At 47.1% G+C, this 19918-nt stretch overlaps 2 protein-coding genes across 2 annotated transcripts; one reads left to right on the forward strand and one right to left on the reverse strand.

Moving 5' to 3' along the window:
• Window positions 1-99: 99 nt before the first annotated feature.
• ATP5H (ATP synthase, H+ transporting, mitochondrial Fo complex, subunit d) lies at window positions 100-5099 on the reverse strand. The gene is made up of 6 exons (XM_012662378.1): window positions 5039-5099; window positions 3061-3191; window positions 2695-2791; window positions 1397-1468; window positions 459-521; window positions 100-305 (listed from the first exon to the last, which is right to left on the reverse strand). The coding sequence occupies exons 2-6, from the start codon at window positions 3180-3182 to the stop codon at window positions 174-176; spliced, it is 486 nt and encodes a 161-aa protein (XP_012517832.1). The 5' UTR covers window positions 3183-3191; window positions 5039-5099; the 3' UTR covers window positions 100-173.
• Window positions 5100-5371: 272 nt separating this feature from the next.
• KCTD2 (potassium channel tetramerization domain containing 2) lies at window positions 5372-18009 on the forward strand. Its single transcript, XM_012662379.1, has 6 exons — window positions 5372-5710; window positions 7332-7440; window positions 9537-9628; window positions 13329-13424; window positions 15376-15501; window positions 16026-18009. The coding sequence occupies exons 1-6, from the start codon at window positions 5372-5374 to the stop codon at window positions 16053-16055; spliced, it is 792 nt and encodes a 263-aa protein (XP_012517833.1). The 3' UTR covers window positions 16056-18009.
• The last annotated feature ends 1909 nt before the right edge of the window (window positions 18010-19918 follow it).

Consider the following 19918-nt stretch of genomic DNA (forward strand, 5'->3'; position numbering starts at 1 on the left):
ACCTTTAGGCTCAGCTTTCCACTTTAACAGAAAGCCCACTTTCGGTAGGGCCACCTCAGAGGAGAGGTTTATCTCAACCACAGAGAAGACACACCCGGAACTATATAATTATTTTTATTTTTAATGTCCAGAGTGTGTAATATGAGGGCCAGAACTTCCTCCCAGACTCAGTTTTATAAATTCTCGATGGGCTGGTGGGGCCAGTAGGGATACTTCTCCTTGTCTAATTTGGTTTCCGGGAAGGCTTCATTCAAGTCCTCAATGGTCATCTGATCAAATGGAATTATGTTCCTCATCTTCTCCAGCTGCGAAGAGGGGGAAATGTGTTTGCTTAAGGTAAATAGGGCCACCAAGATGCAAAACGAGAATCCAAGGCAGGCTACTGCCGCCAGGTGAAAGAATTGTGGCCGTGAAAGAGAGACACTATATTGCAGGCAAAGGCCATGGTTCATCCTTACCTGTTTCTCATATTCCTCGATCCTGGTCTTTGAGAGAGACACAAACTCAGCACAGGTTTTCACCTTTAAGAGAAAGGAGAAATTGGGTTCTGAAGCCAAGCTGTATTCTTCCCCCAGGCTCCCAAGGTAGGAGTCTTAGAGCCCACTCTGGCTCTCCCGCGGCCTACGGAGAATACGTGCTTGCCCTGACCACTAGGAAGCGCTCACCCTGGGAGCAGATCCACAACTTTCCCTGACACCACAGAGAAGCCCCCGAGGGAAAACCAGCTTGGGATGTCAGGACCAGGCTTCTTGAGCAAGTTTCTCATGCAGAGGACCTAGAAATGCCTCTGTCATAGGGGCTGGTCACTGAGTGGTCAGGACGAGCCGCATGACCACGTAGCCAGACTTCTCTTTGGCCACGTCACAAGCCATCTGGGTTCCAACGTTTGTCCTTCAATGCTTTTAAGCGAATAGTTATTTGGACACTACTTGGATAATTTTTCTACCTAGTTCAAACTCCTTGTTTCCAACAGCTTTAAGGTATAATTGAAATAAAATGCACATATTTAAAGAGCACTGTTTGATAAGTTTTGATGTATGTATCCACCTGTGAAACCATCACCACACTCAAAATGGTGAATATATTTATCACCTCCCTCCCAACTATCCCCAGGCAACCACTGATGTGCCTTCTGTCACTACAGATTAGTTGCATTTTCTAGAGTTGTATAAAAATGGAATCATATGGTACGCACTTTTTTTCTTGCTGGCTTCTTTCACTCAGCATAATTATTTTGAAATTCGTCCATGTTGTTGTATTTATTAACAATTCACTCTTTTTATTGCTGTAAATTCCTTAATTTTCAATTTAACTCACTCTACCTTAAGCTAGCTGCTAAGACACACAGAGCCACCAGTATTAAGAGAATTAGTAAATAAGAGCGTCGACTACTTACATCCTCCTTTTCTTCAGCATCCACCTGGGCAGTGTATTTATCCTCTGGTACGGGAACCTTCAGGGCATTGAACTACAACACAAGGACACTGAGTTGTCACCAATATACCCAGGAACCCAAAGGGCTCAAAGCTGCTAACCTTTATAGATCAAATTAAAACATATTCTCAGCCGGGCGCCGTGGCTCACGCCTGTAATTCTAGCTCCCTGGGAGGCCAAGGCGGGCTGATTGTTTGAGCTCAGGAGTTCGACACCAGCCTGAGCAAGAGCGAGACCCCGTTCTCTACTAAAATTAGAAAGAAATTAATTGGACAACTAAAAATATATACAAAAAAATTAGCCGGGCATGGTGGCGCATGTCTGTAGTCCCAGCTACTCGGGAGGCTGAGGCAGGAGGATCGCTTGAGCCCAGGAGTTTGAGGTTGCTGTGAGCTAGGCTGACGCCACAGCATTCTAGCCCAGGCAACACAGTGAGACTCTGTCTCAAAAAAAAAAAAACAAAAACAAAAAACATATTCTCTGTCCCAAGAGGAAGCCAGTACACACTTCGAATGTTTTAGTGGAAAGAATCAGACTGGAAACAAGAGCTCAAGGGTCTTCTCAGCCCTGTCACTAACTCACTGAGGTCCTTGGACAATTCCTTATTACAGGACAGTTGGACTCTATGACCAGGAAAATGACCTCTTGGCAGCCCAAATTCTAAAGAAATTCTGATTTCTCTTTTACGTGACAACCATAGAAGGCTGATTGGTGGAAGTATGTTTGCATAATGGACGAGAAGATAGACTACTTAGAAGACCGCTTAGTGTTCTAGCCCCAGCACTAAACACTGCTGGCACTGAGTAGGCTCTCAATAAGCATCTTCAAGCGAATAAGCAAATAACTTTGGATATTGAAACTTAACGTGTAAGTATCAAAGGAGGATAAGTGGATGAAAAATTACAGCTATAAGGAGCAGTAAAAAAAGAGCAGAGAAAGGAGAAAAACAGGAAAAGAATAGAAAAGGTGTTAGTTTGTTCCAAAGGCAGACAGGTGGGAGGCTAAAAAGAAACCCAGGAAGAGGCGGGCAAACATTTAAATTGACAGCTCCCTGGCTCCCGGATTAACACTATCCTGCACAGTGAAGGAATAGACCCTGATCCTCTGCACCTATTTATTGCTAGGCCTTTGGCCACATCCATCTTTCCTAAGCTCCCTTAGGGATCTAGCTATCAGCCCGTACATGTAATTATCCACCTTCCGGCTCCCCGCCCACAAGCCACATCACAAGCTGAGTGCCTTAGTGGTCTGAAGTCTCACCTTCTTCTCAAAGTCATCCACCAAGCCTGCCTTGGCCACATTAGCCTTGTAGTAAGCCCAGTCAATAGCTGGTGGATTCTCAGGTAGAACAGCCAACCTGCTCACATTGGAAAAGCAAAAGTTAGGATTGTCCCATGAGCAAACAGAAAACTCACACAGTATAACTTCCTTATTCCTATGACCTGGAGTGCTATCACACTTTTCTCTTGTAGGGTCATCACGAAAATGCAAAAAAAATACTTCTGTTTGGAAAATGCATTCTTTATATGTTGTCAGAAAAGCATCAGGAATTCATAGTAATTCCACAACACTGTTTGCTTCTAGATTCATGACAAGTACGGGGGTCCTTCTCAGAAACATACTGACCTGGAGGTGAGGGTCTCATTCCAAGATTTCAGGGAATTAGCAATAGCCTTTTGGTTTCGGGGTATGATCTCTCCAAAAGCTACCCAGTCAATGGCTTTTAGAGCAAGTTTTCGCCCAGCCATCTTGGGATCCTGGAAAATAAAGTAAGTCAAGTAAGTAAGATCAAAGCAGGGATCTTGGAGAGAATGCTGTAAAGGGCATCTTAGAAACAAGCAAGTCTTTAAGAAATAGATCAGCATCTGTTGAGCACTTGGTGGGTATATTTATCAACTAGAGGAACTAAGATTACTAAATCAGAAAAGGAGGACAGTTTAGCTTCTCAAATTCAAGGTGTGCAATCTGGCACAAAAATATATTCTCTCCCACTGGATTGCCCTTCCTAATCCTAGCACTGTGGGAGGCCAATGCAGGAGGATCCCATGAGCCCAGGAGTTTGAGAGAACAGCCTGGGCAAATAGCAACACCTCATCCCTACAAAAAAAATAAAAAAAATAAAAATTAGCTGGGTGTGGTGGTGTGTGCCTGTAGTCCCAGCTACTTGGGAGAGTAAGGCAGGAGGATCTCTTGACTCCAGGAGTTGGAGATTACAGTGAGCTCTGATCATGCCACTGCACTCCAGCCTGGGCAACTGAGTAAGACCCTGTCTCTTAATAAATAAATAAAATTTAAAAACAGGCTGTCTTTCCTCTATCCCCCAACTCCTCCTCACCCTTAAAAGCTCAGCTCTCTACTTTTTGCTCTCCATGTTCCTTTGGAAATGTTGCTAAAATAACATTCATCTGTTGCATAAAAGTTAATAATTTAAATACATTTCCACCTAGATTGTGTTTTATTCACTGATTCTCCAGTACACAGAACCTGACACATACCTAAGTTTTAACAAGGCTTATGTGGAGCAGACTCTGGGCTACAATCTCCGTATCTGTAAAATGGGGATAACATCAGCCTTGCTTAACTCAGACGGCTGTTAAAAGTATCAAATGAAACTGTGCACATCAAGTTTCTCTACAATTTTATACAAACTTAAGGGGCTCTCTACCCCTCTTTCTACTAGATTGGTAACACACCTTCGCCTTCACCTTTTATTCATGTCGGATTACCCCCGCAGCACTAGTACATATCCTGCCTGCATTTTAAGAGGTATCCAATACATATGTGAATGAGAGAGACGATTGGAACATGGTTACAGCCATATTTTTCTAAACCAAGACAGAATATGGGGAAATAGTAACTTAAAAAGATCAGGGTCAGATATTAGAAGACTGCAAAGCCAAAGGTCTTTACAGTCTTGGAGTGGATTTCAAGGGAGGTGAAAGATATCTTCCTCAGGATCTTAAAGTTGTCAAACACCAGCCTCTTCCTTTCTTTCCTTCTCAGGACAGTTTGTTTTCTGGAGTGGAAGGGAGGAGTTAAGGCACTTAGCAGGTAACTTTTAAAGACACCAGAGAAACAAGTACCCTTACAGAGACTTTCCCAAGCACCAGTAGAAGGCAGAAGTGATAAACAGATATTTTTCTTTAATCTCCCAGTGCCCAGAACAGGCCATGCGCATAGGAGAAGCTCAATGAATCTTCGTTGAATGAGCAAATGAAACCTGCACCTGAGAAGCCCTGAACGCTGCACACGTTCTGGAGCCCTCCAGAGCCTGCTGAGTGTGCCTCAGCGAGTAGCACTATGTCTGTGTAACGTCTCCCCGGTCCCCAAAGCGGCCGACTGAAGTCTGCCGCGCTGGGAGCGGACTGAACGAGACAGGGTTCGGGGTAGCACCTAAATCTAAATCAGCCGCGGCCGGGTCACAGCTCGGTCCCCTCGACTTCGCGCTCCCGGGAGGGGTGAAGAAGGGAACGCGCAGCAAAGCGCAGCAGCTACACCTGGGCACTCTGCCAGCGGGGCAACCGAGGGCCCGGCGCGAGGCTTGGAGGCGGCAAAGCAGAGGAACCCACCGGGACTCAGGCCCAGCACCCCGGACCCCACTCACCTTCACCGACCCCGATGGCCCAGACTCCCCAGCAGCAAGTAACGGAAGTGGGTCACCGGAAGACCTTCTCTCAGCCAACCCCAAGGCCAAAGAAGCGGGCCTTGGTTCGCAGATCAGCCAATAGAGATGAGGGCTGGTTCCGGAAGCCTCGCCCCCGGGGGCGGGCACAGCGCCTCCACCGCGCGGGTCCCCGGGCGCTGGTTGGGGGCGCTCCCCTCCCTCTCCCCCCTGCCCCGCCCCCGCCGATGGGCCGGCCCGGCTCTCCCTACCGAGAAATGGGCCGGCCCGGCTACGCGCGGGCAGCGGCGGCGGCGGCGGCGGTGGCGGCCCAAGATGGCGGAGCTGCAGCTGGACCCGGCGATGGCGGGGCTGGGAGGAGGTGGCGGCAGTGGGGTGGGCGATGGGGGCGGCCCGGGCCGCGGGCCCCCCAGCCCACGCCCGGCTGGCCCCATGCCCCGCGGACACGGCCGCCCCTCCGCCGCCGTCGCGCAGCCGCTGGATCCGGGTCCCGGACCACCCGAGCGGGCAGGGGGCGGCGGCGCGGCCCGCTGGGTCCGGCTGAACGTGGGCGGCACCTACTTCGTGACCACCAGACAGACCCTAGGCCGGGAGCCCAAGTCTTTCCTCTGCCGCCTCTGCTGCCAGGAGGACCCGGAGCTGGACTCAGACAAGGTGTGCCCCGCCCTCGGGCGCGCCCCCGGGCCTTCGGACCCCCTCGTTTCTCCTAGACTCGTCCGCAGAGTCCTGGGACACGCTCCTCACAGGCAGCCCCCTCAGGCCGCGACCCCATCCTCCCCTTGGCCTGTCACGCTAGCCCCGGAGGCCTCAGATGGACCCTCCTCTCCCTTCACCCTCATTCTCAGGCACACCCCGGCTTTCTCTGACCCCGCCCTTCGTTCTCAGCGACTCCTTTCCTACATAGTGCCCACCCGCACCCTTTCTCCATATTCTCTGCTCCTCTCATCCCAGCCACTCAGAGCTGCATGAGTTTTCCCTGGCTCCTCTTCAGCCCCGCGCTGCCGGTGCCAGATGCATCTAGAACTGGGTCAGGGAGAGCTAAGGCATCTTTGTAGCTTTCTCAGACTTCCTCTCAGACCCCTCTGCCAAGTTGGGCTTCGAGAGCTGCAGGGAGTGCTTCTTGTGATATCACACTGCTTTCCTATGGGCCTGGTCCCAGAACTTTTATCTGGTAACAGTGGCTGTTTTAGATCCATATTTGAGGTGAAATGCGTTCCTTAGAGGTTACCATTTGCCAATGCAAATCTAGGCTGACCAGTTAAGAGCGAAGGAAAATGAAGACCTGAAGACGGAGGAATGCTGTTGGGCAAGATGCATGGCTGGTAACCAAAGGGTTGAGAGGTGACAAGACACTTAAGCCATTTCCAGTTTCAACTGTTTGAGTTTCTTTTTAACTTTACTCGTTCCTCTTTTAGTTTCCAAGTTAAAGGTACTGACCATAGTTCACACCACCTTATATCCCATATGGCATTCAGCTAGCTGGTCACCTTGCAACACAGTTGGGGTTGCATAAACATTTGTTGATTTCATTTATTCCTCTCCTGTCTCTCCTCTGATAAATATCAAATTGATGGAAACCTATCCTGCCCTAACTTTAAAGAGATTCCAAAACCCTTGTTTATAAAGGAATTATTTTTATCTACCTTATAGCTTCCTTGTGGCAGTGCAAGCCAGTTTCTTCTTGTTCCTTTTACTGTAAAGATGAGTAGGATTAAAGCTACTCAGAGCCAAGTCCTGGCAGTACCAAGCTTCCTCTGGGCACAGAATTGGGTGTGTGAGATTATAGCTGGCAATGCAGACTCCCACTGATGTTGGCCTTGAGCTCAGGAGCATTGCCAACTAAACAGAGGTTTTCTTAGAGTTAGGAATGTGGTTCAGGGCAATGGAGAAGTCAGAGTGTCTATCTTACACAAAGATTTAAATCACGCAGCTTTGGCATTTTCTTTCTTTTCTTAATTAACAAATATCCCACATAAGAATGTTGGTAATTATTGTCCAAGCAAAGATTTTAGAAATTCAAGCCACTAACCTATGACTGCATCTGTAAGACCTTACCCGAAAGGACCTTAAAGTACAAGGTACATAAAGATAGGTTTCTTGCCAATAGTTTGTGATAAGCAAATGTCTAGCAAAACTTGCCATCACTAACATTTTTTTAGCTGATGGAATGAATTATTGCCTTAGAGTGCTGACAAAGAGGGTGAAACCCTGCCCTGACTTTGTTTAAAATGTTCCCAAAAGCTCCACAGTAATAACACTTGTGTTTGGTTGGCAGGACGAGACAGGGGCGTATCTGATTGACAGGGACCCCACCTACTTTGGTCCTATCCTAAACTACCTCCGCCATGGGAAGCTCATCATTACTAAGGAGTTGGCAGAAGAAGGTAAGAGCACTGTTTGCATTTTCAAAATGCAAGTAAAATCTTTAAAGCTGTTTTACAGATTTGAATTTTGTTGGAGGTTTTCATCGAGCTCATGTGCAAGGGTAGTAAAGGTTTCTGGAACTGAGCAGGAAGCCTCCAGTTACCTAGTCTTGTCTGAGGGAGTCTTGTTTAAGGAAGCCACATTGAGCTCTGTGCAGTTCCTTAGTGAGAAGGAAGATAAGTAACTCAGCTGCTTAGGAGTTCTGTCCAAACCTTCAGAGTTGTCACAATCCTTTTTTACATTTGTTTATGTGCTAGCAGTGAATGTCCATAGCCTGAAGAAGCAAAACATCTCTCTGACATTCAGATATTTGTATGTTCAATTTTAGTTTGAACTTGGAGCTATAAAAAAAATAATAAAGGCTCGGCCTCATTTCTTTTAAGACTTTGGTCTCATGCTTCCCTGTAAATTTCTGCAGCTGACCTAATTCATTCTCCAGTTCTTTGTCAGGTGTATCATCGTTACCTCATCTTTTTGGTTTGTAGGGCATTTGGACTGTAAGTAGGTCTAGTCATCTTTCTACAAAGCTTGGCTTGGTCTTATTGGAGGCATTCAGGTGAAGTTTAGGGACTAAACTTAAATCTAGGGCACCCTGATCTGGGAGCTTGTAAGGGCTGTACTAGTTAATGTAGTGACTGCAAAACAATTCTGTTTCAGTAAAAAGAGGACTCCTCTCTTTTTTGATGTCCTTTTTTTAAAAAAATTTTCAAATGCATACAAAAGTAATGGGAATAGTACAGTGAATTCCTAGCACCCACCATCCAGCTGCAACTCCCAACTCATGAGTAATCTTGTTTCTTGAAAAGAGGAATAGTATCTTTTCTAATGCCTTTAATAAAAAAATTTTATTTTGAAATAATTTCAGACTTAGAGAAAAGAGCAAGAATAGTACAAAGAACTCCCTTTACCCAGATTCACCAGTTTTTAGCATTTTTGTCATATTTGCATTATCATTGATTCTGCCCCTTCTTCCCTTCTCCCCCTCTTATCCTCCTGCCTACCCCCACCACAGTTTTTATTTCTAACTATTTAAGAATAGATTGCAGATCTCATCCCTTAATATTTCAGTGTATATTTTCCAAGAACAAGGATATTCTTTTATATAACCACAGACAGTATAGTTATCAAACTCAGGAAATTTAATATTGATAAATATTCTTATCTACAGCTTATATTCCAGTTTTGTTAGTTATCTTTTTTTTCTTTTTTTTTGAGACAGTCTCACTCTGTCACCTGGGCTAGAGTGCCGTGGTGTCAACCTAGCTCATGGCAACCTCAAACTCCTGGACTCAAGCGATCCTCCTGCCTCAGCCTCCCGAGTAGCTGGGACTACAGGCATGTGCCACCACACTCGGCTAATTTTTTCTATTTTTAGCAGAGATGGGGTCTCACTTTTGTTCAGGCTGATCTCAAACTCCTGACCTCAAGCGATTCCCCCCACCTCGGCCTTCCAGAGTGCTGAGATTACAGGCATGAGCCACTGTGCCCAGCCATCCATTGTCTCAATGATGGCCTTTAAAGCAAATTTTGTTCCTGGTATAGGATCACACATCTCATAGCAGTCCTGTATAAGTCCTTTGACTTTTGTTTATCGTGGGAGTCTTTCAATGATTTCCTTTTATATTGTTCAAATAGTTAGCATCCTATTAAATTTGGTCCATATACATTTCCATACACATCTCCATCCCCTACCCCCAATCCCTTTTAGGGCACACTGGGTAAAAATTGCAAGCTCAGGAGGTGTCCAACATTATTAGTTCCAGGAACTAAGTGACATCTGGGAAAGATGTCCTGCGGCTCATGGGCAGGTGCCAGGTAGGGAACACCAGAGATGAAGTGGAGTGAACAGAGCAGACCCTGCTTTGATTCATTATGCTGGGGAAAAGGTCATGGTGTTCCCTAAGCAGCAAAGAGATATTTCCTAGGCAGAAGGAGAGAGACTAGATTTGCATTTGAAAAATGCAGCTGCGAGCAAACATGTGAACTCCAGCCTCTTCTTGGTGTTTTTCTAGTGAACTCACACACCTCTCTGACTAGAGTTTGGTCCTCATTCTAGGTGTACTGGAAGAAGCCGAGTTTTACAACATCGCGTCTCTCGTGCGGCTGGTTAAGGAAAGGATACGGGACAATGAGAACAGAACTTCACAAGTAATGTGTTTGGAACTTTTAAGGGGGAGATGTCTAAAGTGGCTCTCTCTGTTCGTGTGTCGGGATGTGATTTGAAAAGGATGCCCTTAGAGCCAGTGGTCTGTGCAGAACACTGTCTGCCGTGCAGAGGGCACGTGTTCAGCCAGAATTGCTCAGAATGAGGAATTAGAGGAGAAATCACAGAAAACAGAACAGCCCCACGTCCCTTTAGAAGAGTGAGGAGGTCGTTGCTGCTCACTGTATGGCAGTGGGAGGAGCCCAGGGCGCTTCAGGTCCAAAACCTGTTCTCTCTGACAGAGTATCTGTCTCCCTCTACATAAGCCAAACAAGGTCTTGCTTTCACCAGTTGGTCCCTCTTTATTAAGATGAGCCTTTAGCCTGTGATCATGTCACACCTAGCTCCTGTGAGCCACTTGAAACCAGTCTCATGGGGTAGGTTGCAGAAGCTGCTTGCAAATCATGCTTCTGAGAACATGATGGTAACTTGTCTTTATTATGATGTCTTAATTTTTATATAACTCAGTAGATAGAATAACAGAGTGAAACAAAATGTCACCTAGTTTGTGGGAAGGAAAGATGAGAGGACAAGGACGTCCTTACCTTACTTCACATTCCGTCATTCGCACGCATTTGAATGGCCATAATAGCTCCTATTAGGCCCTTGGAATTCTGTGAGTAATAGAAGGTCCTTGCTCTCAAGAAGCTTGAAGTCTAGCAGGAACATGTGTTTAGGCTCTGTTTTAAGAACGTACACTCCAGAGTTGCAGTGACAGAGGGCAGAGTCATGCTCCACTGGGACTGCCTGTCTGTAGTATAGTTGCTTCTTAGCCCATCAGATACCGGTGATAGATGCTCTCTTTAGTAGACTCTATTGCAGCCTAGAATTTTCCCGCCATTAAGAAGAAGGCAGGGGGGGCAGGAAAAAAATCAGTAAAAATAAATAAAAGAAGAAGACAATAAGTTTCTTTTTAGAACTCCTGACCTCAAGCAATCCTCCTGCCTCGGCCTCCCAGAGTGCTAGGATTACAGGCGTGAGCCACCGCGCCTGGCCTAATAAATTTCTTTTTTAAAAGTAAAATATTTCTGATACTGAATGAAGTGTGGGGAAAAAAAGTAAAATGAGATCCCTTGTTCTTTCTATGTTAGGCTTCATGTAGCAAAATTTCCTGGCTCTGGATGGCATATCTGGATGAGTAATAGACAGGATAAAAAATGAGCTCTCTCACCACTTTATCTTCAGCAGTTTGCACAGGTGGCAAGCAGGGCTTATTCATTTAGTTATCGTGGCCACTTGCTGTCCAAGTGGCTGACGGCGGAAAGGCTCCTTTTTGATGTTCAAAGATGAATTTGTAGGTGATTTGCAGATTACCGTTTAAAATTTGATCTAGTGTCGCCAGTCTCTTTGCCATCTCCTATTTAAATGGCATCTTTCACTATGGTAGATGCTAAATAGACATTTTGGAAATCTAGCCTTGTCCTCAATTTTCTACATTCTAAAAAAAAACTTAATTTGCTTAGTGTAAATTTTGACGGTACCAAGAATTATATAATTTGAAACCATTCAAACATGGTACCTGAACATTCTCCCTTCTTTGCCATAAGCTAATTCCTAGAGGGCATTGTAAGATTTCTATTTGATGACAGCAATTAAGGTAATTAATCCTCTAGATTCTGAAGGCTTGTAGATTTATACCCAGTTGGAAGCTTTTTTGTTGTAGGAATCTCAAGACCTTTTTGATGTCAATTGATCTTTCCATCTGTATCTGTTCTTTTTACTTGGTGAAACTCTGGGAAAGGATTTGATGTTGTTCGAAGACAACGTCAAACATCTTTTGCACTTGTCTCACGTGGCTCTAAGATGAAGTGAACCGTGTGTGGATTTCCAAACATGTTACCTCCTTTACCTTGTTTGCAGTGCCTCACACACGTAGCTCTGGGGCCAAGCCCAGGAAGTGGACTCCTGCCCGCCTTCATTTTCATGACCTCTTATCTCTTTTGGTGGCTGCCACCATTCTAACTACTTTGCTGTCTCTAATAACAGTATTTTTTTAGTTGCTTGATCTTGGTGCATCTGACAGCACCAGTAGTTTACTTTGGAAGGGAAAAAAAAAAAAACAGGCAACATAATGGCATCTTGAATACCTGGGACTTATACACACTTAACTGTGGCTAATCTCACAAATCTTTTGTGATACGCTAAATTGTGATATAAAACATCTAATTGTTTCCAAAATGCGTAGCTAGAATCAACTGAAATCTTCAGGGGATTTGTCTTATATTTTATATGGAAGGAAATTTTTTATGTCTTAGTACGTTGGTATAACTATGATAGTTATACCTCTTTTAGGTATACTTATACCTCTATAACTATAGAAGTATAGTTACAGTTATAGTTATACCTCATAGAAGAAAAAATACAGTGTCGTTAGGCAGACCTGGGCTCACATCCCAGTTCTACCCACAGCTCGGGCAGGCGCTTCACTCTGGACGTAGGTGTCCTCGTGTAGACGGGAGCTAACACCGGCCATCCAGGACCACAGGGAAGACTAGAGGAAAAGGGTGTGACACTTTGGGCTTGGGGTACTCGGTCATCGGTAGCTGCTTTTGTTTATCCTCTATTTCCCAAGTAGTGAGATGTCCTAAAACTAATTTTCCAAATAATTGAAGCCCAGTCATGCTCTTGCAAAAGTACAAAAACAAAGTTTTCATCATTTTTAAGGACACATTTCCTATTTTCTTTCTTTCTTTTTTTTTTTTTTCATTTCTATGAGCTCAAGGACAGTATTTCTTATTTTCTTAAAATTGTATTGAACATAGTGGTCCCTCTCTCCGTGACTGAGCGTCATTGTTATGAACCTCAGTTACTGTTTGTGCGATAACCAGAGCTTCCTGCCCTCTGGGGTGGGCAGTAAATGTGCAGGTGTCGGACCCGACACTGACAGGTCCCAGATTGCTAAACACTCTGAGTCTTCATGTGAGCTTCTGGGGAGAAAGTGGGGCGCTCTAGTGCTGCAGCACTGGGGCATCCTTTTTTTTTTAAGAGATAGGGTCTCACTGCGTCGCCCAGGCTGGACTCAAACTCCCAGGCTTAAGCAATCCTCCCACCTCAGCCTCCTGAGTAGCTGGGACTGCCACATTTCTGTAACAAGAGTGTTACCTTTTAACACTGAAACCCTCTGAGGTAGCATCAGCAGAGGGTTAAACATAGCTTGAACATTTGAACATTATGAGATTCCTATTTGATATATTAATTTAATATCTTAGTATATTATTACCACAATCACGTACATCACTCTGGATAAACCAAAATGTGGTATACATTTGCAGCATGTCTGTCAGATATAAACACTCTCAGAAAAAAATGTGGCTCTCTTGCGAAGAGTAATTTTACTGTTTTCTACTTGGGGAAGTGTATGGAATCTACATTTGTCAGTATAGCTGCTCACATAATTCATGCCCCAAAGTTCAGAATCGTTTTACCCGCTGATTCATATTCTTAGACCCTTTTTTTCTTTTCCTAGGATGAGTTTTTATTGAAAAACCACAACATTGTTTGCAAAGGGAGATAGTGGGTGGCTGCCAAGAAAAAATTTCCAGGCAAACTTCTTTTTATTGTTCATGCCTTTGAAGAGCCTCCTTGGGGCAGCTGCAAACTGTGGTGTCCTTGCTGCTGTTCACAGTCTGTGCTGGCTTGTTGCAGGGCCCCGTGAAGCACGTGTACAGAGTCCTGCAGTGTCAGGAGGAAGAGCTCACACAGATGGTCTCCACTATGTCTGACGGTTGGAAATTCGAACAGGTATGTCTCTTAAAGAGCAGCAATCCCAGTATCTCATCCTAGGGATCTGCAACTCTCCAAACAATCTCTGGCAGTAGCCAGTTAATAAACCTGGGAGATGAGTAGTGCCCGGTGTGATCCCATCCCAAAACGGGGGAAGAGCCACTTGGTGGGCATGGTTGGCTCGGTAGTGCCTAGAACGTTGGGGAGAACTGGGAGGAGCGCCGTGTCTCCCAGCTGCACGTCTGGAGTTTCAGTTTGACTGGACCCAGGGGTCAGTGAGCCTGTTTGGTCTTGAAAGTGCTTCCCTTTGGTTTTCCTTCCCTCAGAGGGATTCTAGAATGAGTCCCTAAAGAAGACAGGGATTTGACAAGCCTTCCTTTCCTTCTCTGTATAATCCACCAGGAAAAGCTCGGTGGACAGGTATACGACAGAGGGATCACGTGCAGTGAGGAGTGTGGCACAGTGCTTTACCATCCTTCACTCTGCTTCACTCCCTTTAGCCTGGTCTCTATGACTGAGATAGCAAAACAAAGCGACTGAGAGTCACAGCTTTACTATTCTCTCCCATTAGATGGCAGAATTGTTCAATTCTCTTTCCTTCAAAACACAGGAAGGCTGAAAGTGAAGAGTGAATATATTTTATATGGTTTATGCCTATTTTTATGTAGAGTTGAGTTTTGGGTTTTTTTTGAGACAAGGTCTTGCTCTGTCACCTAGGCTAGAGTGCAGTGGCATCATCATAGTTCACAGCAACCTCAAAGTCCTGGGCTCAAGCAATCCTCCTGGTTCAGCCTCCTGAGTAGGTGGGATTATAGACGCATGTGACCAAGCCCAGCTCATTTTCTTGTTTTTTGTAGAGATGGGGTCTTGCTGTATTGCCCAGGCTGGTCTCAAACTCCAGGCCCCAAGCGATCCTCCTACCTTGGCCTCTGCAAGTCTTAGGATTGTAGCCATGAGCCACAAGCCTGGCCATATGTAGAGTTAAGAAGTCAACTGACCTGTCACCATCATCTTCCCTTCTAAAATAAAAGCTGCAGTGTATGTTAACAGCATTATGTTACAGATCAAATGCAAATGTGTCTCTGCCTTCAGAGCCAACACTGATTATTCCTCACACTTACCTTCCACTGTGTGTGTCGGCCTAGTTCGTATTCAGGTGTGGGTTGCAAAGTGTTGCCAAGAGTTTATTGTCCTCCACTCCTAAGTATTTTCTCTGATACAAAATCTTAAGCAAAGGATATTATTTTTTTAAAGAAATTTTTTGTGAAACCAATGAATAATTTCTGATGTTACTTTTCTCATTTTATGACTGTTCTGTGGGAGGACGAAGTGTGTTCTCATTGCCTGCATTATGTGCATGAGGAAGTCTGGACAGGGAGGGGCCCTCAGCCCAGTGCTACGGCAGATCAGTTGTGGTCTCCCCATGAGGCCTCAGGACAACTCGGCCTCTGCTCAGCTCCTCCCTCTGCATGTATAGTTCCCATTTAGGATTAAATACTGAATTCAGTTCTCCAGAGGGTAACAAGTGCCAGCAGCATGTGGCTTTCAGGAGCTTCTCGGTGTTTGCTTGGCGATTTCCAGGTCCTTCTGAGCACCAGTCTCCTGTCTGGGCCTTCTGCGTAGAGAAGAGCCAGCTCTGTTGTGGCTGAAGCTCGTGTCCACATTCATTCATAGAACATTCCGTTTCACCTCAGTGTCTGATGGAGGGAGAGTGGTCATGTTAATCCTCCACTGCCTGTAGGGTGGCTTCAGGGCTTGGGTGAGGGCTGTGGTGAAACCCATGCTCTCCTTGGGGAAGCCTCGGTGGTGATGTCCCCATGAGTAACAGACCTAGTTACTCCCGGGGCCTTGATACAGAGAATTCTTTGTCTTCTGAAAAGTAAAACAACAAAGTTCAGTCAGGAGGAGGGTGTGATTAGTGTAGCACTTTAGCATTTGGTGAGTGTTCACCACAGTCTTGTTTCATCAGCTGATCAGCATCGGATCTTCCTATAACTATGGAAATGAAGATCAGGCAGAATTCCTCTGTGTCGTCTCCAGAGAACTAAATAATTCTACCAATGGTATCGTCATAGAGCCGAGTGAAAAGGCAAAGGTAAGAAATCACCTCACTGGAATTGTGTCTCTGACTTATTTGTTCCCGGCCCCTCTGCGGGCTTTGCCTGAACTGTTGCTTCTCATTTCTTCCCTCTTCTAAAGCCAGCTTTGCATGTCCCCTTCATTTCGTTATTTTGACTGTTGTAATTTAAACAGGGTTTATGGAGTCGTGACAGGGATTTTTAGTTAGTTAGGAAATGTGAACTTGCAAATGGTAGACTTTCTCCAGCCTCTGCCAGATCAGTGCGGAAGAAAAGCTTGCCACTGGTTACTGCAAGATGAGGATTCTGAACTCAAAATTGGAAAGTATTTTGCATTTATTCTTTCAAAGTATTGCTCTTACATGTTTTACAGCCTGAGGGCTTTGGGTGAGGTTGAGGCTCCACTGCCACCTTGCTTCCTGGGCGAACAGAATCAGTGGGCTGCTCGCCAGGGTCCAGTGGAGAGCAGCTGGGGGTCCCTTCCTTTTCCCTCGGCAGTCTGCCTACCAGCCTTGGCCTTCTCCCCATCTTGCGCTTTCAGATTCTTCAGGAGAGAGGATCACGGATGTAAACTGAGAATCTGAGATGCCAGAATCGTACATGTCAAGAGAGCAATCCTGCAGAGCACCTCTGTGAATTCGATCTCGCTCCTGTACAGTAACCACACTACTGCAAAGCAGAGCTGAGCCTGGCCCCCGAGTGGAGACATGTTCTGGTCAAAACCAAAGGAATCCCACCCCCACCCACAGGACTCCGAAGACAGATGCAACTTCTGGCTGCAGAGTACTTTTTCAGAAACTTGCTTTTGTTTCCTTAGCCCATATTGTAACAGATCTTTGCAACAGCAGCTGGACTGGGATCCCAGTTGGAGCCTTTTGGGAATCTGGGAGAAGGGGGAGGACAGCCTACCTCCTCAAAATGGCTTGGAGCAAAGGAAGGACTGTCCCCGAGCTGTGCCATGGTTTCACCCTAGCGTGCCACACTGGGCGTTGGCAGCTGCTTTGGAACTCTGTCTTTTCTCCCTTCTGTGAACCCTCAGAGTCATGCAGCAGATGCAGAGGGTTCCAGCTGCAGCTTGTCGAATCGAGGTTTTAGATAAGGGGTAGAGTTGCCGGAGTACCCCATGTTCCTATGAACAGAGCCTCTGTGAGGAGAGGGAGGATCAGGTGTCCTTTGTTGTGGTTGGAGTTTGGATTCAGAGCACCAAGCTGCCACCACGTGGAGCTTTGCCTCGGTTGTCTGCAGCAGCCAGGACCCTCTGGCGAACTTGCTTTCTCCCCATGAGGAGGTTTGAGTCAGAGACAGACAGACAGACAGACGGGAGCGTGCGGTAGTTGGTATAACTGCATCTGCAGCCTTTTCTTACCCCACGTTGACCCTGTCTTCCTTCCCTGGCTTTTTAAACTGGACCAAAGATGAAGGGACTTTGTGGACCCTCTTATGGCTTGGGGCGGGGAGGGGAGTTCCTTTGAAAGTTGCCAAATGTATTCTGTTGTATCTAAGAGAGCTGTAATTTCTGTGACTGTCTCTTGGAAATGCCTTGACTGAATGTGCAATATTTGCGTCTTCTTGGTTTCTAACCTTGGCAAACCCGCCCACAGCGGTGTCAGTGACTCCTCAGTGTCCCCAGTAGCGTATATGTGCCTGCTGGGCAGTCTGGGACCCCCCGCGTCTCTCACCCACCCTCACCATTATTTGTTTCTGTAGATGCCATGTTGCTGAGGGTCCAGTGCTTGTTTGACCACGGTGTAGCGAAGCCCTCCTTTGGGCTGTGACCACAGAGCTTGTGTCCGCACTTTCTCTCTGAGGTTTTGAGTCTTGGTGACTAGTTACGGAATGCAAAAGAGCCAGAGAATCCTTATTTTTCCCTAGACAACCTTCCCTGGTGTGACAAGTGGTAGGCAGAAGGCCAGGCACTGCTGGGCGCCTTCACAGCTGAGGTTCTCTGTGCTCCACAGCTTGAGTGCTTGCTTGGTGGGTCTAGGGCAGTAATTTCTAGAAATGACTGTAGCATATGCCAAGTGTCTTTTGAGCTTGTGACCTGACTGTGCCCAGATGGCTTAACTTTTCTCTAGGATTCTCACTTTTTTCCTTATTTCTCTGTATCTGTAGAGTAACATAGACGTGTGCGTGCAGAGGTTTCTGCTGATACATTTGTGTTACACACCGCCGTAAGTATACACGTCAGCGCCTCAGAAGTCTGGTGCGTGCCCAGTATTTTTACAGCTGTAAAATGGTAGATGAACTCCCACCTGCAGTAAAAGCAGCCACCCCTTCAAAAGGGTTACAGGCATCCATCCTGCCAGATCTTTCAGGGAAAAAAAAGATTGGGGTGGTTCAAGGAAAAGTAGAGATAGCAGGGAAAGCTGCTCTAAGCAGAGCAGCACAGGGGACTTGGGAAGTGGTGCCCTTTGGCCAAGTCCAATGAGCAACGTCAGAATGACTAGGAGGATAAGCAGCTTGTCTTGGGGCCTTGGGCCCGATTAGCTTCATTCAGGCCGTCCTGCTTCCGTGAGGCGTACCTGACGGCCAGCACAGCCAGGGCTCCGGGCTGGGTGATGCCTCCGGCGCGAACCCCAGCTCTGTCAGCAAGTGCAGGGGGAGGGCTGGAGGGCAGACATCGGGCAGGTGCCTCCTGAGTACACCGTTACCACATTGCTCTTCTCAGAATTGCACAGCTGAGCTGGGAAAAGGCTGCTGTTGAGCCCCAAGCCCGGCGCTCTGGGAAATAGGAGCGATGTTTCTGCTTTCGTGGAGGGAGGGCTGGTGTTCACCAGGTTTCCCTCCTCGCCGCAACCCAGTGACAGGTGAGTTGTTCCAGAGCTCCAGGAATCTAAGGATGATTCGTTCAAGATTTCTGGGAGAGAATTTTACCCACATCCTTTACGAGCCAAGCTGGTATTCCTGCTTGGAAGCCTTGTCCCCCTGGGAGATTCTGGCTGATCAGAAAAGTCTGCACGGTGGCTTGGGGCTGCCATACGACCAGTGACCCACACTCAGTACTGCCAAGTGGGGAGTGTCCTGCCTTTTTCTCTGCCCCAGCTCTGAGACTACAGGTGATGCCGGCAGGCCCAGGAGCACCTGGCGTGCCCTGAGTGATCACAAAGTAGCACCGTTTCTGTCTCTTTCCTTGGCAATGAAGTGGGGCCCAGCTCCTCTAGAGTGACTTGTTTCTGCACAGTTCTGACTGCTCTTGGGGGTGTGAGTGAGGTGGGGGTCCACAGAGATGCTGAGGGAGTAGGGCTAAGAGGACACCCACACCCTCCAGCTCAGCCTTGGATCCAGACCTTAGGGACGAGGCCTGTCACTTGTGGGTGCCCTTTGTTACTGTTCGTGTGTTTACTGAATAAAGTCTGAAGTGCTGTGACTTTTTTTTGTCAATAAAGATATGAAACAAACTTCTGAATTTTTCGACCTCTGGTGAGCGTCCCGTCATGCAGGCTCCTGGTTTCTAGTCACTTTCTGTTGATCCTCTCACTAATCTCTGGAGGTGGCTTCACTGTGCCTCTCCTCGCCCTGCCTCGTACAAAGCCCTCGTTGTCCTGCTGCGAACGCTGCCTGTGGGGGTGTAGGCCCTTCTCCCTCCCTGCTGTCATTTTCCTGACTCTGAAGAGACCCAGAGAGTGCTGAGAAGCAGGAGTGGGGACAGATGGGCTGCCCTCTGGGGAGCTGGCAAGAGACTACAGGAGGAGTATGCAGTGGCTTTAAAGGGAAAAGTCTCTGAGAGAGGAAAAGTGACTAGGTGCCCATTTTCTCTGCAAAGAAGAGGATGAGTAAGAAATGTTTGGTGACAGTCACGTAAGCAACAAACAAGTATTGATCGCTTAAGCATCGGGCAGGGCGCGGGATCCTCAGAAGGTGTTAGTCCCTTCCCTTCCCAGATGGTACTCGCAGACGGCGAGGCGCACACGCGCAGGTTAGTGCACAAGGTGTGTAGGTGTATCCGCCAGGGCCCCATCAGGAGTCGTCAGGCACATAGCGGAGAAAAGGGGGTGGGACACTGAGGCGTCACGGGTGCAGTCATCGCTCCTGGGACGGAGTGCTGGGAAGAGGCGGCGTTATTACGATGGAGACTCAGGAGGGCCCTGTGGAGAAGGAGATCCTGGCTGGTCGGCGCCGCTGCCTCTGAGGGCTCAGCGAGGCTGCCCCTGGGAGTGGAGAGACTGCAAGCGAACCAAGGCCAGAGCGCAGCAGTGTCGCCGTCGCTGTGGTTTCGCCAGCAAGAAGAAGCAAGCAGGAAGGCGGCATCCCTCCTTTTTCTCCTCTGGCCCTGCAGCCTCCCGCAGCCTGTCCTGTAAGGAGCGAGCTGCTGAAGAAGTGTCAGCGGTGGCCCAGGCCGGGGCAGAGTTCAGAGGGTGGTGTCTTTGCTGCTGAGACAATAATGCAGGGACCAGATTGGCCCACACATACATGCTTCTACACATACTTAACTTC

The sequence above is a fragment of the Propithecus coquereli genome, unplaced genomic scaffold (genome assembly GCF_000956105.1).
Source record: "Propithecus coquereli isolate 6110/MARCELLA unplaced genomic scaffold, Pcoq_1.0 Scaffold76, whole genome shotgun sequence".
NCBI lineage: Eukaryota > Metazoa > Chordata > Mammalia > Primates > Indriidae > Propithecus > Propithecus coquereli.